We start from the raw sequence: 14536 nt of genomic DNA on the forward strand, positions 1-14536 counted from the left end.
GAAATAGGTCGAAAATTAAAAAGTTGTTAATGAAAATAGACAGAGAAGGGCCAACGAGGACCGCAGAGAAAATAGATGGTCAAATAAAATCTAATTAACAAAAATTAATAACCTTAAGGATGATACCGACATCATTCCAACATTGTTCCAGCACCAATCTAAGTAAGCAATCATCTCGTGAAAGTTGACTCCATATTTTCATAGTGGTCTAGATCCTAGCTAGTAATTACGAAATGACTGCTGACTACAGCGAGAGACAACCTATAACTGCCTCTACCCTTGTTTCCCAGTAATCAATTATAATACTACACACGTTTCTCTTGAATTACATAAGTTATCGTAGAAACACAATAATATTAATGAGATAAACACACTACAATAATAAAGTAACTACATAATTACAATGATACTGTTACTCAAATATAAGCTTTCACAACTAGTTATTCAACAACAAAAAAAAGAACTGGTGTGTATTTTAATTAACACTTATAAATTAAGTAGGATGAGTTTTAAACCTAAATTTTTCATTTCAGGATGATCTAATGTGCTCCAATTGTCATTCATACCTAGGGTTTTAGGTGCATCTTTTTTCTTTAATTTCATAATGACCGACCATGACTTAGCACATTTCCGTAGCCCCACGGCTCAAACCTTTTAGACCGGCGGGGACACGTGATTTAATTTGTCTTCTTGGATCCTAGACGAAGATGATTTCATCTTCCACAGGAGTTCGTACACCTTAAATGAACAGTCGTCGGATCGATCATTATTATATCTTTAATAATCTATAAGTTAATCCAACGGCATAAAACTAGAGAGTACATTTTCCTAAGATTCTCTCATACATATTCAATCATTTATCTTTGTCCACGCTTTAAAGTGGAGTTCTAAAAACACTCCAACTTAATGCTCTTAGCGCCCTCATACAGGCCAAATCTTAGAAGGGTTTTGTGGGTAGAAGGGCGCCTTTAGCAATACACGTATATCGAGGTAATAAATCAACGGCTCTATAGATAGAGTAAATAACAGATGGAAATCAACGGATGAAATTATTTAACGGTTTAAAGGGTTGGGTGCGTAGTATAAACCGAGGCGTAACTTAGTAGCTGGCGGAAAAATTTTCCATTCAAAACGGAGCTTCGTTAAACGTCTCTCTCTATCTCTACTTTTATAACTCACTTTTTTGGTTTTTCTTCTGGTTTCAGTGTGTAGATTATCTCAAGCTGAGCTGCTGAAAACCCTAGATCTCTATCTCTCTCTACATTCTCTCTCTCTCTCTCTCTAAGATTATTGATTATGAATTTGTGTAGATCTTTCGATTAGTAATGCGTACTAATATGAAGAGAATCTGCAATCTACTTTGAAAAGCTTATAGTTGTTTCTTACTTTTAGATTTCAATTAGACATGGAGATTAGGTTATTGATTTCTTTAGTAACGGCGATCCTCCTAACTAATAGTTCTTTTGCTATTACATTATCTTCGAAGCTCATTCATCGGTTCTCTGATGAAATGAAGTCATTTAGGGTTTCTACAAACGATAAGGTTTTTGATTCATGGCCAAAAAGTAAGAAGAGTATGAATTACTATCAGTTGCTTGTGAGTAGTGATTTGCAGAGGCAGAAGATGAAGATTAATGCTCAGTACCAATTTTTGTTTCCTTCTGAAGGGAGCAAGACTATTTCCTTCGGAAATGACTTTGGATGGTAAGTGATGTTACTTGATTTCTGTTGCGATTCTGTTTATAGTATGTAAGATTAGGTTAGGGTTCTTGATCTCAAATTCATTTGTTTACAGTATCTTAGTTCTATCTTACTACTTAATTAGTCTTGGTTGAGATAGCAGATAACTGATACCATTTTAGGCATTTTGTAGGAAGTTTGATTTAAATGAGAAGTATTTATAAATTATAAAGGTAATAGCCAATTTTGGGTTCATCAAAATTACCATATCTTGTAGTTTGGATATTGGATGGCTCTACATTTCATTGAATTTTCACTCAATATATACAAAGATTGTTTCTCCAACTAAAAATGAAGCAAGTTTTGTAATGAAGATATTACAAAGACAGTGACATACTAACAGATGTCAACCATCACGGTCAGTTTCACTGTAGTGGGTCTCTATAGAGTCGAATGATGTATATAACTCTTAACTAGCAGTTATCGAAATTTAACTAACTTTACTAACTATTATCATCTAGAGATTTACAGTTTTTGACTCTTCGGTGATAAAGTCATAGTGAGTTGAGAAAGCAGGGCGTCGGTTCGGAGCTACCTGCATCTTAAATGTGCTAACGATTTTGGCATGTATTACGGGCATTTATAAATATAAAAGTCGGGGAAGAGTCTAATGAAAATGACTTTTCAGATTGTTGTTATCCTGCAACTTGATTCTCTTGTATACTTTATAGAGGAGAAAATCTCCTCTTTTTCGGTCAACTCTTGTCTTTTTATCCTAAAGTTTTCGTTTATTTCTATTAACCATTGAAATAATTGAAATATTTCCATTTCCATAGAGATAGGGGTGATTCTATGAGTAGGATAGCCAAACTCATTTTCCGTTAGGAGTAGTCTTAGTAGGTTCTAACAATATCGCAGTTAAACTTATTACCCAGGGTCAATCAATTCATTAGAGTAACCTAAGTAAACTAGTTCCGTTACTTACGAGTTCCTAGTTCTACCTTGCATACACACCTCCAAAAATTATAGCAAATGATTGAAATTATTGAAGTAATTGAAATGTTCAAAACAAACCTTGAATACCTACTGAAGTTTATAACAAAAAAAAAAATGTTTATTATTGTTAATATTAGTTATAAGCTGTGTAAACCAGTCCTGCATTCCACACAGGCGTATTCGTTACCAATTTTGTTTATCACAGAAAGTAACTCATTAATGATTCCCGACTCCCTATTTTCACTCACCATGGTAATTGACATAGCTTGTAACATCTATTTTCATGGTGTTTTTTTTTGTTTCCCATAGATTTCTACTGTAAATTCTTCGTCTGTACATAACTTCCACCATTTTCACGAAGTCATAGTTCTTTTGACACTAGAAATATTTTCAATTTTCGAAGAAAATTTATAGAGAATTTTTTTATCAAGAGGAAAAATTAAATGTATAAAGAAATTAAAATTTTGCACTAGTAGTAATTTATTACCAAGTGCAAGTGCAATTTTGTTATAATACATTTTTGGTGATATTAATCAATATATTGCTCCACCTCCCAATGGGGTTACAATAACTTCTAGTTTATTGAGGCTATCATGTATCGATTTTCTTTGGACAGGCTACATTACACATGGGTTGATATTGGGACGCCAAAGGTTTCTTTTCTTGTTGCTTTGGACACTGGGAGTGATCTCTTTTGGGTTCCATGTGACTGCATACAGTGTGCAGCACTCTCTGCTAGTCACTATAATTCACTGGTATGGTGAACTCATTCTTTTTCCAATTTTAATATTTTTATAGTATGTAAAGTTGTTGACTGAAAATTTAGTTACGAACATTGTGTTAATGGAAAAAGGTGTATGGTCTAAAAGACTGAGTGGATAAGCAAAAGCAGAGGTTTTAATAAATTGATAATAATGTTCCAGAGTTTTTTCTAATCAAATCTGCCAATAAAAGATTTGAACTGATATTGTTTCAGGATTAGAACAAAGATGTAGACGGTCCCTACTTTATTTTGGAATGCTTCAATAAGTGTTATATTCTAGAGCGTACTAACTCGGAAAGGAAACTTGTAAAGGTTCATTGTGGTATACTGTGAATATCAATGGCAATTGATTTGTCTTTCGGTGGAATATCATTAGCTGTATATCGACTATTACTAAGCTGGTAAACTCGGGCTTGTCTTCGGATCGGCCAAAGGCTGAGCAGAGTTACTCGCTCCAGTCAGGCTTATATGCAAAACAACAATAATCTTTGACTATTTAGTGAACATGTCTAATTCTTATTTTATTGTCAGGCACTTCAACTTGAGAGCTCCTACCTTAAACATAAGTTACATAACTACTGATAATTAAGAGAATTCTACTGACCAATTCCGTTTTTTTTTCTTTTCATGAGTATCTTTTATTATAATCTCGTATAATGCTTCAGGACTTCTATCGCATGGTCAACGATTACATAATCAGATGAAAAACTTAAATTGTTACTTTTTCTTGAGATACTTGGTTATGGTTTCAGAACTCATGTTGCATCTGCCACAGGGTTCTTCGGTATTAAGCTAGGACTTGGTAACAAGTTTAGCACTTATTTCCAATGATTGATTGACAGGTGCTCCCTGGTAGGGGCATCTATTATGCAGGAAAGAGATTTAAGTGAGTATAGCCCAGCTGGATCAAGCACCAGCAAGCACGTATCTTGCAGCCACGAGCTATGTGAATTGGGTTCAAATTGCAAAAATCCAAAGCAGCCCTGTCCGTATATTGTTAATTATAGTTCAGTAAACACTTCAAGTTCCGGGTTGCTAGTTCAGGATACATTACACTTGGCATCAAGCAATGATCATGCATCAAAAAGTTTGGTACAAGCTCCGGTTTTCATTGGGTGTGTTTTTTACGTACTTTTCTGCAATTGTAATATCTAAGTTTCAAATCGCTATGGCTTAAAAATTCTTTCTAAAAATGATTTTGGTTCAGGATTAGTGATAACTAAGTGAAAGATTTAGGTTTTGGATGAGGAAAACCATATACCTCCATATTTATTTATACTAGAAGAGAATTACAATGGATGGAAATAAATAACGTAGATATAGAAATAATCCTATTTCTAATATATTCATATTTTGGAGATATATATGAGAATATTTCCTTTGAATTTCTTGGGTAAGAATATTTGACTTGAATACCTCTGTTACCCTTATTACCCTCCCGCAAATTGAACGGAGGATCAAACCAAAAGTTCAATTTGAGAAATAACTTCATGGGGAGAAACTTCATGATACGATTCTTCGACATATACTTCATTATAATGGATTGGTTGTTAAGAAGCTTTTGTTTGGTGTAGATAACATAAATAACCAAGTAATTTTGGACAGTGGTAACGAGCAAACATGACATAATCACAATGGATTTAGAGGCCATTTAATAAAAAGAGGTTGCACTTAGTGAGCATAACCACTGTAGGTTCAGAGACCCATGGCAACAAGATTGCACTTAGTGAACATAATCACAACGGATTCAGAGGTTCATGGCAAAAAATAATCAGCCTCAAAACTGAGGTAATAATCGACGTCCAGGAAGATTTCTCAACTGGGAAGAAACAAAATAACTGCTCCTGCCAAAACTGCCCCTATTTACGATTCTTTTATGATACCGATTTTCACCAACACATAACTAACTTGAATAATAAACCATTAACATGAACCAAGTAACACTGTGAAGATCATCCTGAACATCTTTCCTTAGATTGATTATGATCTATTTACTAGCAACTACTCCCATATAATTATCATCCAAACTACGATTTGTTGAATCAAATATAATGAGAGTACTAAAATAAACCTAACTTAATTGAAACTGGTAAAGAAAAAAAAATTTAATGATTCCGGCGGACGATAGTCATTGAAGTGGCTACCGCCGTCGGTTAAGCAGAAGCAAAATAAGATCGAAACTATACTCGTTTGAGTTTTCTAGGCTCAGATACCATGAAAGATTTAGGTTTTGGATGAGGAAAACCATATACCTCCATATTTATTTATACTAGAAGAGAATTACAATGGATGGAAATAAATAACGTAGATATAGAAATAATCCTATTTCTAATATATTCATATTTTGGAGATATATATGAGAATATTTCCTTTGAATTTCTTGGGTAAGAATATTTGACTTGAATACCTCTGTTACCCTTATTACCCTCCCGCAAATTGAACGGAGGATCAAACCAAAAGTTCAATTTGAGAAATAACTTCATGGGGAGAAACTTCATGATACGATTCTTCGACATATACTTCATTATAATGGATTGGTTGTTAAGAAGCTTTTGTTTGGTGTAGATAACATAAATAACCAAGTAATTTTGGACAGTGGTAACGAGCAAACATGACATAATCACAATGGATTTAGAGGCCATTTAATAAAAAGAGGTTGCACTTAGTGAGCATAACCACTGTAGGTTCAGAGACCCATGGCAACAAGATTGCACTTAGTGAACATAATCACAACGGATTCAGAGGTTCATGGCAAAAAATAATCAGCCTCAAAACTGAGGTAATAATCGACGTCCAGGAAGATTTCTCAACTGGGAAGAAACAAAATAACTGCTCCTGCCAAAACTGCCCCTATTTACGATTCTTTTATGATACCGATTTTCACCAACACATAACTAACTTGAATAATAAACCATTAACATGAACCAAGTAACACTGTGAAGATCATCCTGAACATCTTTCCTTAGATTGATTATGATCTATTTACTAGCAACTACTCCCATATAATTATCATCCAAACTACGATTTGTTGAATCAAATATAATGAGAGTACTAAAATAAACCTAACTTAATTGAAACTGGTAAAGAAAAAAAAATTTAATGATTCCGGCGGACGATAGTCATTGAAGTGGCTACCGCCGTCGGTTAAGCAGAAGCAAAATAAGATCGAAACTATACTCGTTTGAGTTTTCTAGGCTCAGATACCATGAAAGATTTAGGTTTTGGATGAGGAAAACCATATACCTCCATATTTATTTATACTAGAAGAGAATTACAATGGATGGAAATAAATAACGTAGATATAGAAATAATCCTATTTCTAATATATTCATATTTTGGAGATATATATGAGAATATTTCCTTTGAACTTATTGGGTATGAATATTTGACTTGAATACCTCTGTTACCCTTATTACTAAGTATGCATACGAAGGTTCTCATTTTTATTATATGTTTATTTTCATGCAGTTGTGGCAGAAAGCAGAGTGGTTTTTATTTAGATGGAATTGCTCCTGATGGTGTCATGGGTTTGGGACTTGGTGACATTTCAGTTATAAGCTTTCTAGCAAAGGCTGGCTTGGCCCGCAATTCTTTCTCGGTGTGCTTTGATAATGATGATGCAGGCAGAATTTTCTTTGGGGACGAAGGAGTTACTTCTCAGCTATCGACGTCTTTCTTGCCAATTGACGGGAAATAGTATGCTACAGACAAACTTAAATAAACATCATGTGGATTACTTATTGTGTTTCTGTTGACGTGTGATTTTAAGTACCTTTGCCAGATATATCATGCTTTTAGCGTCTGTTATGTTTTTATTTGGATTTAATTTAATAACTTCTTGTTTGTTGAATCAGTATTGCTTACATGGTTGGAGTTGAAAGTTGTTGCATTGGGACTTCGTGTCTTGAGGAAACTGGATTCCAAGCACAAGTAGACAGTGGCACATCATTCACGTTTCTTCCACAGAAAGTATATAAGAAGGTTGTTATGGAGGTAATCCTTTATCACAGTTTCTTACTCAAACTTCACGTTGAAATCATTTGGTCAAAAACACCATCTTCTTTGCTGATAGTTTGACAGAAAAGTGAATTATACAAGATCCAGCATTGAAGGATCCCCGTGGGAATACTGCTATGAGTATGAGACGAGGTATGTTTTTTAGACTTGACATGAAGAGCTCTGGAACATTCTTACTTGCCTATTTGTGATAATTTCCATCTGCCTTATTATGCTGGAACAGTTCGCCGGAGTCGCTGGAGATCCCTAGCTTGTCTTTGATGTTTCCCTTGAACAACAGCTTCGTGGTCCATAATCTTGCTTTCCCTTTCCAGGGAGATGAGGTCCGTGGTCTTGTTTATTTATTTATGTTTGATCAGAATAATAATCAATTTAAGACAGATTTCACACCTAACAGGAAAGAGACTTTTTGCAAGGAATTGCTCATTTTAATCCTCCCACAGTACCATGTTCCACTCTTGTCAAGATTTGAACTTGATTATTGCATCTGTCGATTAAAAAAAACTTATTAAGAAGACCATTGTTCATTAAGGCCTGTAGTCTAGTTGATGTATGATGCTTCACTAGGTCGCTGTTTGTATTAAGGAGACCTTGTTATCATTATTGTGTTGTACAAAAGATGCGCATAAGAGTCTTTGATATAGGTTAATGTCAAACACAGCAGCCCGGAATTTGAATTATTTAACTACTTTTTTTTTTACTCTAATTCAGTAAATTTTCTGCTACAGGGGCTTGCTGGATTTTGTCTAGCCATACAGGCTACAGAAGGAGATTTCGCTAGAATTGGCCGTAAGTTGAGATTTACTTTTGGTAACTGATTAAGACGTCGTCTATTTTCTTTCAACTTTTCTAGTATCTAATTCATATTGTCTAAATAAATTTGCTCAGAAAACTTCATGACGGGTTATAGGATGGTGTTTGATAGAGAAAATCTGAAGCTTCGTTGGTCAAGTTCCAATTGTAAGTGTTTTGCTTAACTTCTAATCCTAGTGGAATATATATAGCCCATCGGCCCCATTGTCATTCCATACAGAGAAATGTTTCTTGCCCAAGAGTTTCTCCCTCAGAAGTTGATATGACATCTTTCTGACCACATACATTTGGCAACTGTTTTGTTTTTGAATATTTGAATGATTTAAATTCAAGGTTACACATTATGACATCAATTCATCGAGTGAGAGAGAGACGCTGAGTCGGACTTTAGGTGATTGTAGCACCTCCCCTCAATATTTACACAAGTCTCCGTTAACTATTTGTTCGTGCATATGAAAGACGAGCCAACAAAGCCAAACTTCCTTTTCATACTAGTCCAATCTTTAAATGTTTGCTACATATCACGTCAAAGGCTAGCATGTCTCTTTATATTTCGGGTGCCTCGATTTAGTGCGTGGTGGTTTTAAGATACATTTTATCGTATATATTTGTTGATATAATCATATAATTGACTAATTAAAATAGTGTACATTTATCGTATATAGATGAATTTTGTTTTTGCAATTCGTTGCATGGGACACCTCCCACACCTCACAACACCCACTAATTTCATTTCTCCCCCTTTCTCTGCTTTTCACCCCTAACAATCTGCATACAGGTCAAGATCTGAGCGAAGATGAGAAGCCGGGAGCCCCTGAAGGTAAACCAGAGAACCCATTACCAACAAATGAGCAGCAGAGTACTTCTGGTGCTGGACGTGCTGTTTCTCCTGCTGTTGCTGGAAGGGCTCTTTCCCCTCCCTCGATTGCTTCATCGTTGTTTATCAGGTCCGAGTTCTATACTATCACAATCTTCCTGCTTCCGCTCACATGTTTCTCCGGTTCAGTCTTCTAAGTTGGTTAGTGGGTTATTTGAAGTATAAACCTCTTCTCTCTTTCTTTAAATATATATGGTGTTTGCTTGTATATTATGTTAAGCTTTCTTGTTATCCAATGTAATTTTTTTTATGTCATTGGGTCCACTGGGTTAGGGAAGACCACTCTTTGCTGTTTTTTTGAGCCATCTTTTGGTTGGGTTAGATATGGTCTTTTTGGCTGGAAAATTTAGTGATATTTTGACAGTAGTCCTTTATTGGGCTGTAGATTATGTATTTTGTTGTGAGACTTTTACTATAATGTGTTTTTCTTATATAGATTTAAGAGTTATTACATGGTTACATGGATTCATCTTGAACATATTACACCATGAATTAGATAAGTCTAATAACTAACATCTCAAAGACATTTTGGGCCTTAAGGACCATATATAACCCTTACAGATGCCTATGGGGCATATGAGCCCATTTATTCTACTCGTATGTTATGGTGGCTAATATATGACAATCAAATATCTTATGGGGTAACAGTTTTCGGCGCTGTGCAAGTCAACTATGATCGACTTATATTTAACAGGGACCCGAAAACACAAGTCCTTTGATATTAATACAATAATTAATTTGAGGACTATAAACAAATACAATAGTTAAAAATTGAAAACGTAACTCATATTTTTTTTCCTGTTATTCGTATTCTCTCACGGCTAGTACAAATAAACTAAGATTTCTATCACTTCACGAAAAATTTGGCAAGACACGTACTTTGCACGAAATTTGGCAACTTGACTTCATTTTGCCGAACTTTTTCTTTTCAGATTTTTTATAAGCACCGTTTTTCCTTGCTAAATCTTCGAATTGAAGATATCGAAGCGACTCATTTTGTCTTTTCAACTCTTAGACAAAATGTGAATTTTACCTCATCAATATCATTATTTACTATAAAAATCCTTAGAAAAAAAATTTAAATGGAGATTATATTATCACGATTTCCTACATTACCATTACAGACATAATTTATAGATATCTCTTCATTTGGAGGTAACTCATGCTCTTCAAGAGCTTCTGCCTCTTCTAGGGCTTCACCCACTTCTAGGGGTGTATTAACTAAAGGTGTAGCTTGTTGATTTGTTATCTCTTATGGAACATTACTTGCTTGTGGTTGGTTTTTCCTCTTCCGGGGAACTATATCTTTAGAACCGATTGGTCGTCCACGTTTCAGATGTGTTTTGGACGATTCATTTGCTGCAATATTTTGATCGCGTCGTTCAGGGACATCCATCCTTGCTAGAACATTGACAGAGCGGGTATATATGATTTTGTCACTTTCTCGGCGTCATTAAATGCGTTAGCCATTTTATTGGCAATTTCTTGTTGATGTATTATCCTTTGTACTTCAACTTCAGATTAATTGTACTTCAATTTCAGATTGATTAGTACAGGGATTATAATGAGACAAATTTGGTGTAAACCAAGATAGTTATTTTTCGTAATATTTGCTTCCGGCAAATTTACTCCCTCTAATGCGGGAAAAGTGTCTCATCAAAATGACAATCGACGAAGCGTGTTGTGAAAGTCTCACCCGTCAGGGGTGATGAGACATGAGAATGTCTGATCTGAATCTCTTAACTTGGGCTAGTTAGTCCGTTTCGAGCAGTTACTCTGATGATATATGTGTTTCTTTTGTCCAGGTGTCTTCTACGGAATTGAGTTCGAAAATGGTTAAAAACGGGAGAAAGACAAAAAAGGGGCATTTTGGTCATTTGGAGATTCTGGTATTTTGGCCAATATTGACGATTTGGTGAAAAGTAGAGTCCAAGACAAGCCCGTGGGTGAAAACGGAAGTCGAATTGGAGTCCGGATGAACAAACTAGAGCAAATCAAAGTGGGTCAAAGTCAATTGACTAAAGTGAAGAAAAGAGCCTTCATGGGACACGTGGCGCGCTCGTGGGTAGCAGATCTGACGGCTGGGATGCAGTGAGGGATCTCTTCGGTCATAATAAATTGTACTCCGGGGTCTGCTGGAGTGGCCTAATCCCATACTCCCCCGCGCAAAAGGAAACCGTACTCCTCTCATCTATCCAACCGGATCTAGCATCCGGTGTCTTTGAATAGACACGTGTCTTTGTTGCAGAATTTGTTGTAACTTTCTTTATTTCGCCCGAGAAGCAGCCAATCACCCTCTCAACAGCCAAATCAGCAGCACCCGATTATTCCCAAAATTGTTGGGATATCTTTCCTTTAGTCATCTCTAACTTTAGGAACTGGAAAGGTGAAATACTAGGAACAAAGACAAAGATCATCGAACCAAGATCAGCCAAGTTTAGTGAAATAGAAGGAATTTTTTGTGGGATAGAGCTTGGAAGAAAACTCGGCTTAGCAGGCTATTTATTAGAGGGTGATGCTAGGGTTTTGATCACCCTCATCACAACCGTCGATTTGGATCCCCCGTGGAGATACTTGCGCGAGATCGAGACAATACGTGAGATCATTGGGGGGGGGGGGGGGGGGCAGCTGGAAATAAATTATTGCAACCGAATTTTCAATAAAGAGGCACATATTCTGGCTGCGTCTGTTTTACCTCCCGAAATTTGAATTGGTGCTATTTCACCCCAAGTTTGTTAACCTATTGTAAAGTTAGTCCTCGGACTTGTCTGTAAGGTCTACTTTATATTATATATTAGTTTAACTTGCTTAAAAAAAAAAATTAGAGAGAGTAAGGAGAAGGTTTCTTTAAAAAGAAAACCAACAAAGAGAGGGAATCATATTGGATAGTTGAAAACAAACCGAGAGAGAGAGATTGAAGATGATGTGTTCGAGAAAGATTGATGGCAAGATAGGATTCGATTGAGAAATCTAGAGAAGAATTGGAAGGTTACGGTTTATGGCTGATTCATAGAGAAGAATATATTTTCTTCTCTCTACTCGGTTGGAAACAGAGGCAAAGATGGAAAGAGAGATATTGATAGATGAGGAAAGAAAGTTGAAGAAGGAATACAAGATTGGGGTGGATTCGGTTCTGTGGTGGCAGCAGTAAGATCTCAGAGAGAGACGGAAAGAGAGAAGTTTGAATTGATTTTCTTACCATAATCAAAGAAGGAAAGAAGAGAACAGGCTGGTTCTTTATAACAGGGAGAGAACAAAATAGGGAGGCAGCTCCTCACGGCTAGAACAGGGACAAAAACCACCATCAGATATCTTTCTTCTTCTTCTTTTGTAATCTTTTAGTGAGAGAAAGATTATTGAGAGAGAAAGAAACACAGAGAGAGAAAGAAACAGAGAGAGAGAAGAATTGTAGAGAGAGAAAGATTATTTTTGTTTATCAATTATAAATTTAATCTTCATTATTTCGATTCTCTGGTTTAAGGTTTTAAGGAGAGAGAGAGAGAGAGAGGGTGTCTTGTAAAGAGAAAACAAACAGTACAGAGAGAGAGAGAGAGAAAGAGAGAAATACAGTGGAGAAGACGAGAAAATTGCTTGGGAAAATAATTCTCCCACAGAGAAATTATTTCCGAGAAGATGAGAAAATCATTTTCCTGTAAGGTCTGTTTGGTTTGTTTATCTGGAAAATAGTAAAATAGAAGGAAAACACTTCCCTAAGGGACTGTTTGGCTGTAAAAAGGGAAAATCAACGAGAAAATAAAAAGTTCTGTTTTCTTTCTACATTCCTCTCTCATGCTTAATACTTATTGTTTTATCTCGTTCAATATGAGTAGCTAACCAATTAATCTAGGATTAGGATGAAGTCTTAGTTGTGTATGTTAGGATGACATTTTTCTCATGATAAATATCTTTGATGTGCTTTGATAGATAAACTTAATTTCTTTGTACTTGTTATATAGTATCTCCTTCATTAATTATGCTTACAATTTGATGTTACATGTTTAGACTTAGAATCTTTAATGTATCATGCTTAGGGTTAGAATCTTTAATACTTATTGTTTTATCTCGTTCAATATGAGTAGCTAACCAATTAATCTAGGGTTAGGATGAAGTCTTAGTTGTGTATGTTAGGATGACATTTTTCTCATGATAAATATCTTTGATGTGCTTTGATAGATAAACTTAATTTCTTTGTACTTGTTATATAGTATCTCCTTCATTAATTATGCTTACAATTTGATGTTACATGTTTAGACTTAGAATCTTTAATGTATCATGCTTAGGGTTTGATAAGTAATAGTTGGAGCATCTCTTGAATATTTGTCTTGAAATTAAGATATTAGATGTTTATGTCGTTTTAAAAGATTATGATTTTCCGAGGTTTGGTATGAATGGTTACCTTCCCTTGAGTTATAAGAAAAAGATTTGATTGTGAAGAACTAGGTCATTTTACATACATGATAAGGTGGATTCCGAAACTCTAGATTTCTCCTTTATTGATCCTTTTACCATTATTGTCTATCCCCGTCGATTGTTTGAATAATCTTGTTATTTTTATTTTTCTCATCACAAAAATCAATTTCAAAAGAAACCTTATTAGTTATAGGATTTAGAATAGATTGACTTAGTCTTTGCGGATCGACCCGGTCTTACCGGAATTATCACTTGAGGCCCGTATACTTGCGGGTGGTGACCTATTTAGGAAACTTTCTAGGCCCATCAAGGGGTTTGAGGTATCAGATAATAAATGACGAATCAAAACCCATATATATTCCCAGTCGCTGCTGAGGCTCAAACTTTGTGCGTTGTGGAGCTGTAATAGGAACATATACAACACATTCAAAAATACGCAAAATAAGATATGTTTGGCTGCTGGCCCTCAACATATTGCAAAGGTGAGTATTGGTTATTTAAAGTAGGACGTAACCTTATCAAGGCTGCAACATGAAGGACTGCAGGTCCCCATGCATTAACAGGTAATTTAGTCCTCATCAACATTGGTCTCGCTATCAGTTGGATATGATTTATGAATGATTCAGCTAGACCATTCTGAGTATGAACATGAGCTATAGGATGTTTAACATTAATTCTAATGGAGAGATAATAGGAATCAAAAGTATTTGATGTAAATTCTCCTGCCCCATTTAGACGAATCAACTTAATTGGATAATCAAGAAAGTGAGCTCGTAATCGAATTATCTGAGTAGGTAACTTTGCAAGTGCCTGATTCCGAGTCGAGACCAGATTGACATGAGACCATCTGGTTGATGCATCTATTAATACCATAAAATATTTAAATGGTCCACACTGCGATTGTATATGGCACATATATCACCTTGAATCCTTCCCAAGAACTTGGGAGATTCAATATGTACTTTTGTCACAGATGGGCG

At 35.5% G+C, this 14536-nt stretch overlaps 1 protein-coding gene across 3 annotated transcripts; it reads left to right on the forward strand.

Moving 5' to 3' along the window:
• Positions 1-1038: 1038 nt before the first annotated feature.
• On the forward strand, positions 1039-9599 carry LOC147567058 (Eukaryotic aspartyl protease family protein). Of its 3 annotated transcripts, none has more exons than XM_086653667.1 (10): positions 1039-1704; positions 3293-3431; positions 4313-4554; positions 6908-7135; positions 7294-7432; positions 7512-7588; positions 7680-7779; positions 8185-8245; positions 8345-8416; positions 9048-9599. In XM_086653667.1, exons 1-10 carry the CDS (start codon positions 1406-1408, stop codon positions 9281-9283), a joined length of 1593 nt encoding a protein of 530 aa, XP_086509793.1. In that variant the 5' UTR covers positions 1039-1405; the 3' UTR covers positions 9284-9599. The 3 variants fall into 3 exon arrangements, with proteins under 3 accessions (XP_086509793.1, XP_086509794.1, XP_086509795.1); XM_086653668.1 differs by having other exon boundaries at positions 1108-1704; positions 4282-4554; XM_086653669.1 differs by having other exon boundaries at positions 1159-2580; positions 2634-3431.
• Positions 9600-14536: the final 4937 nt, after the last annotated feature.

This window comes from Eschscholzia californica, unplaced genomic scaffold (genome assembly GCF_041429995.1).
Source record: "Eschscholzia californica isolate CP2 unplaced genomic scaffold, dmEscCali1.0.p SCAF_1, whole genome shotgun sequence".
NCBI lineage: Eukaryota > Viridiplantae > Streptophyta > Magnoliopsida > Ranunculales > Papaveraceae > Eschscholzia > Eschscholzia californica.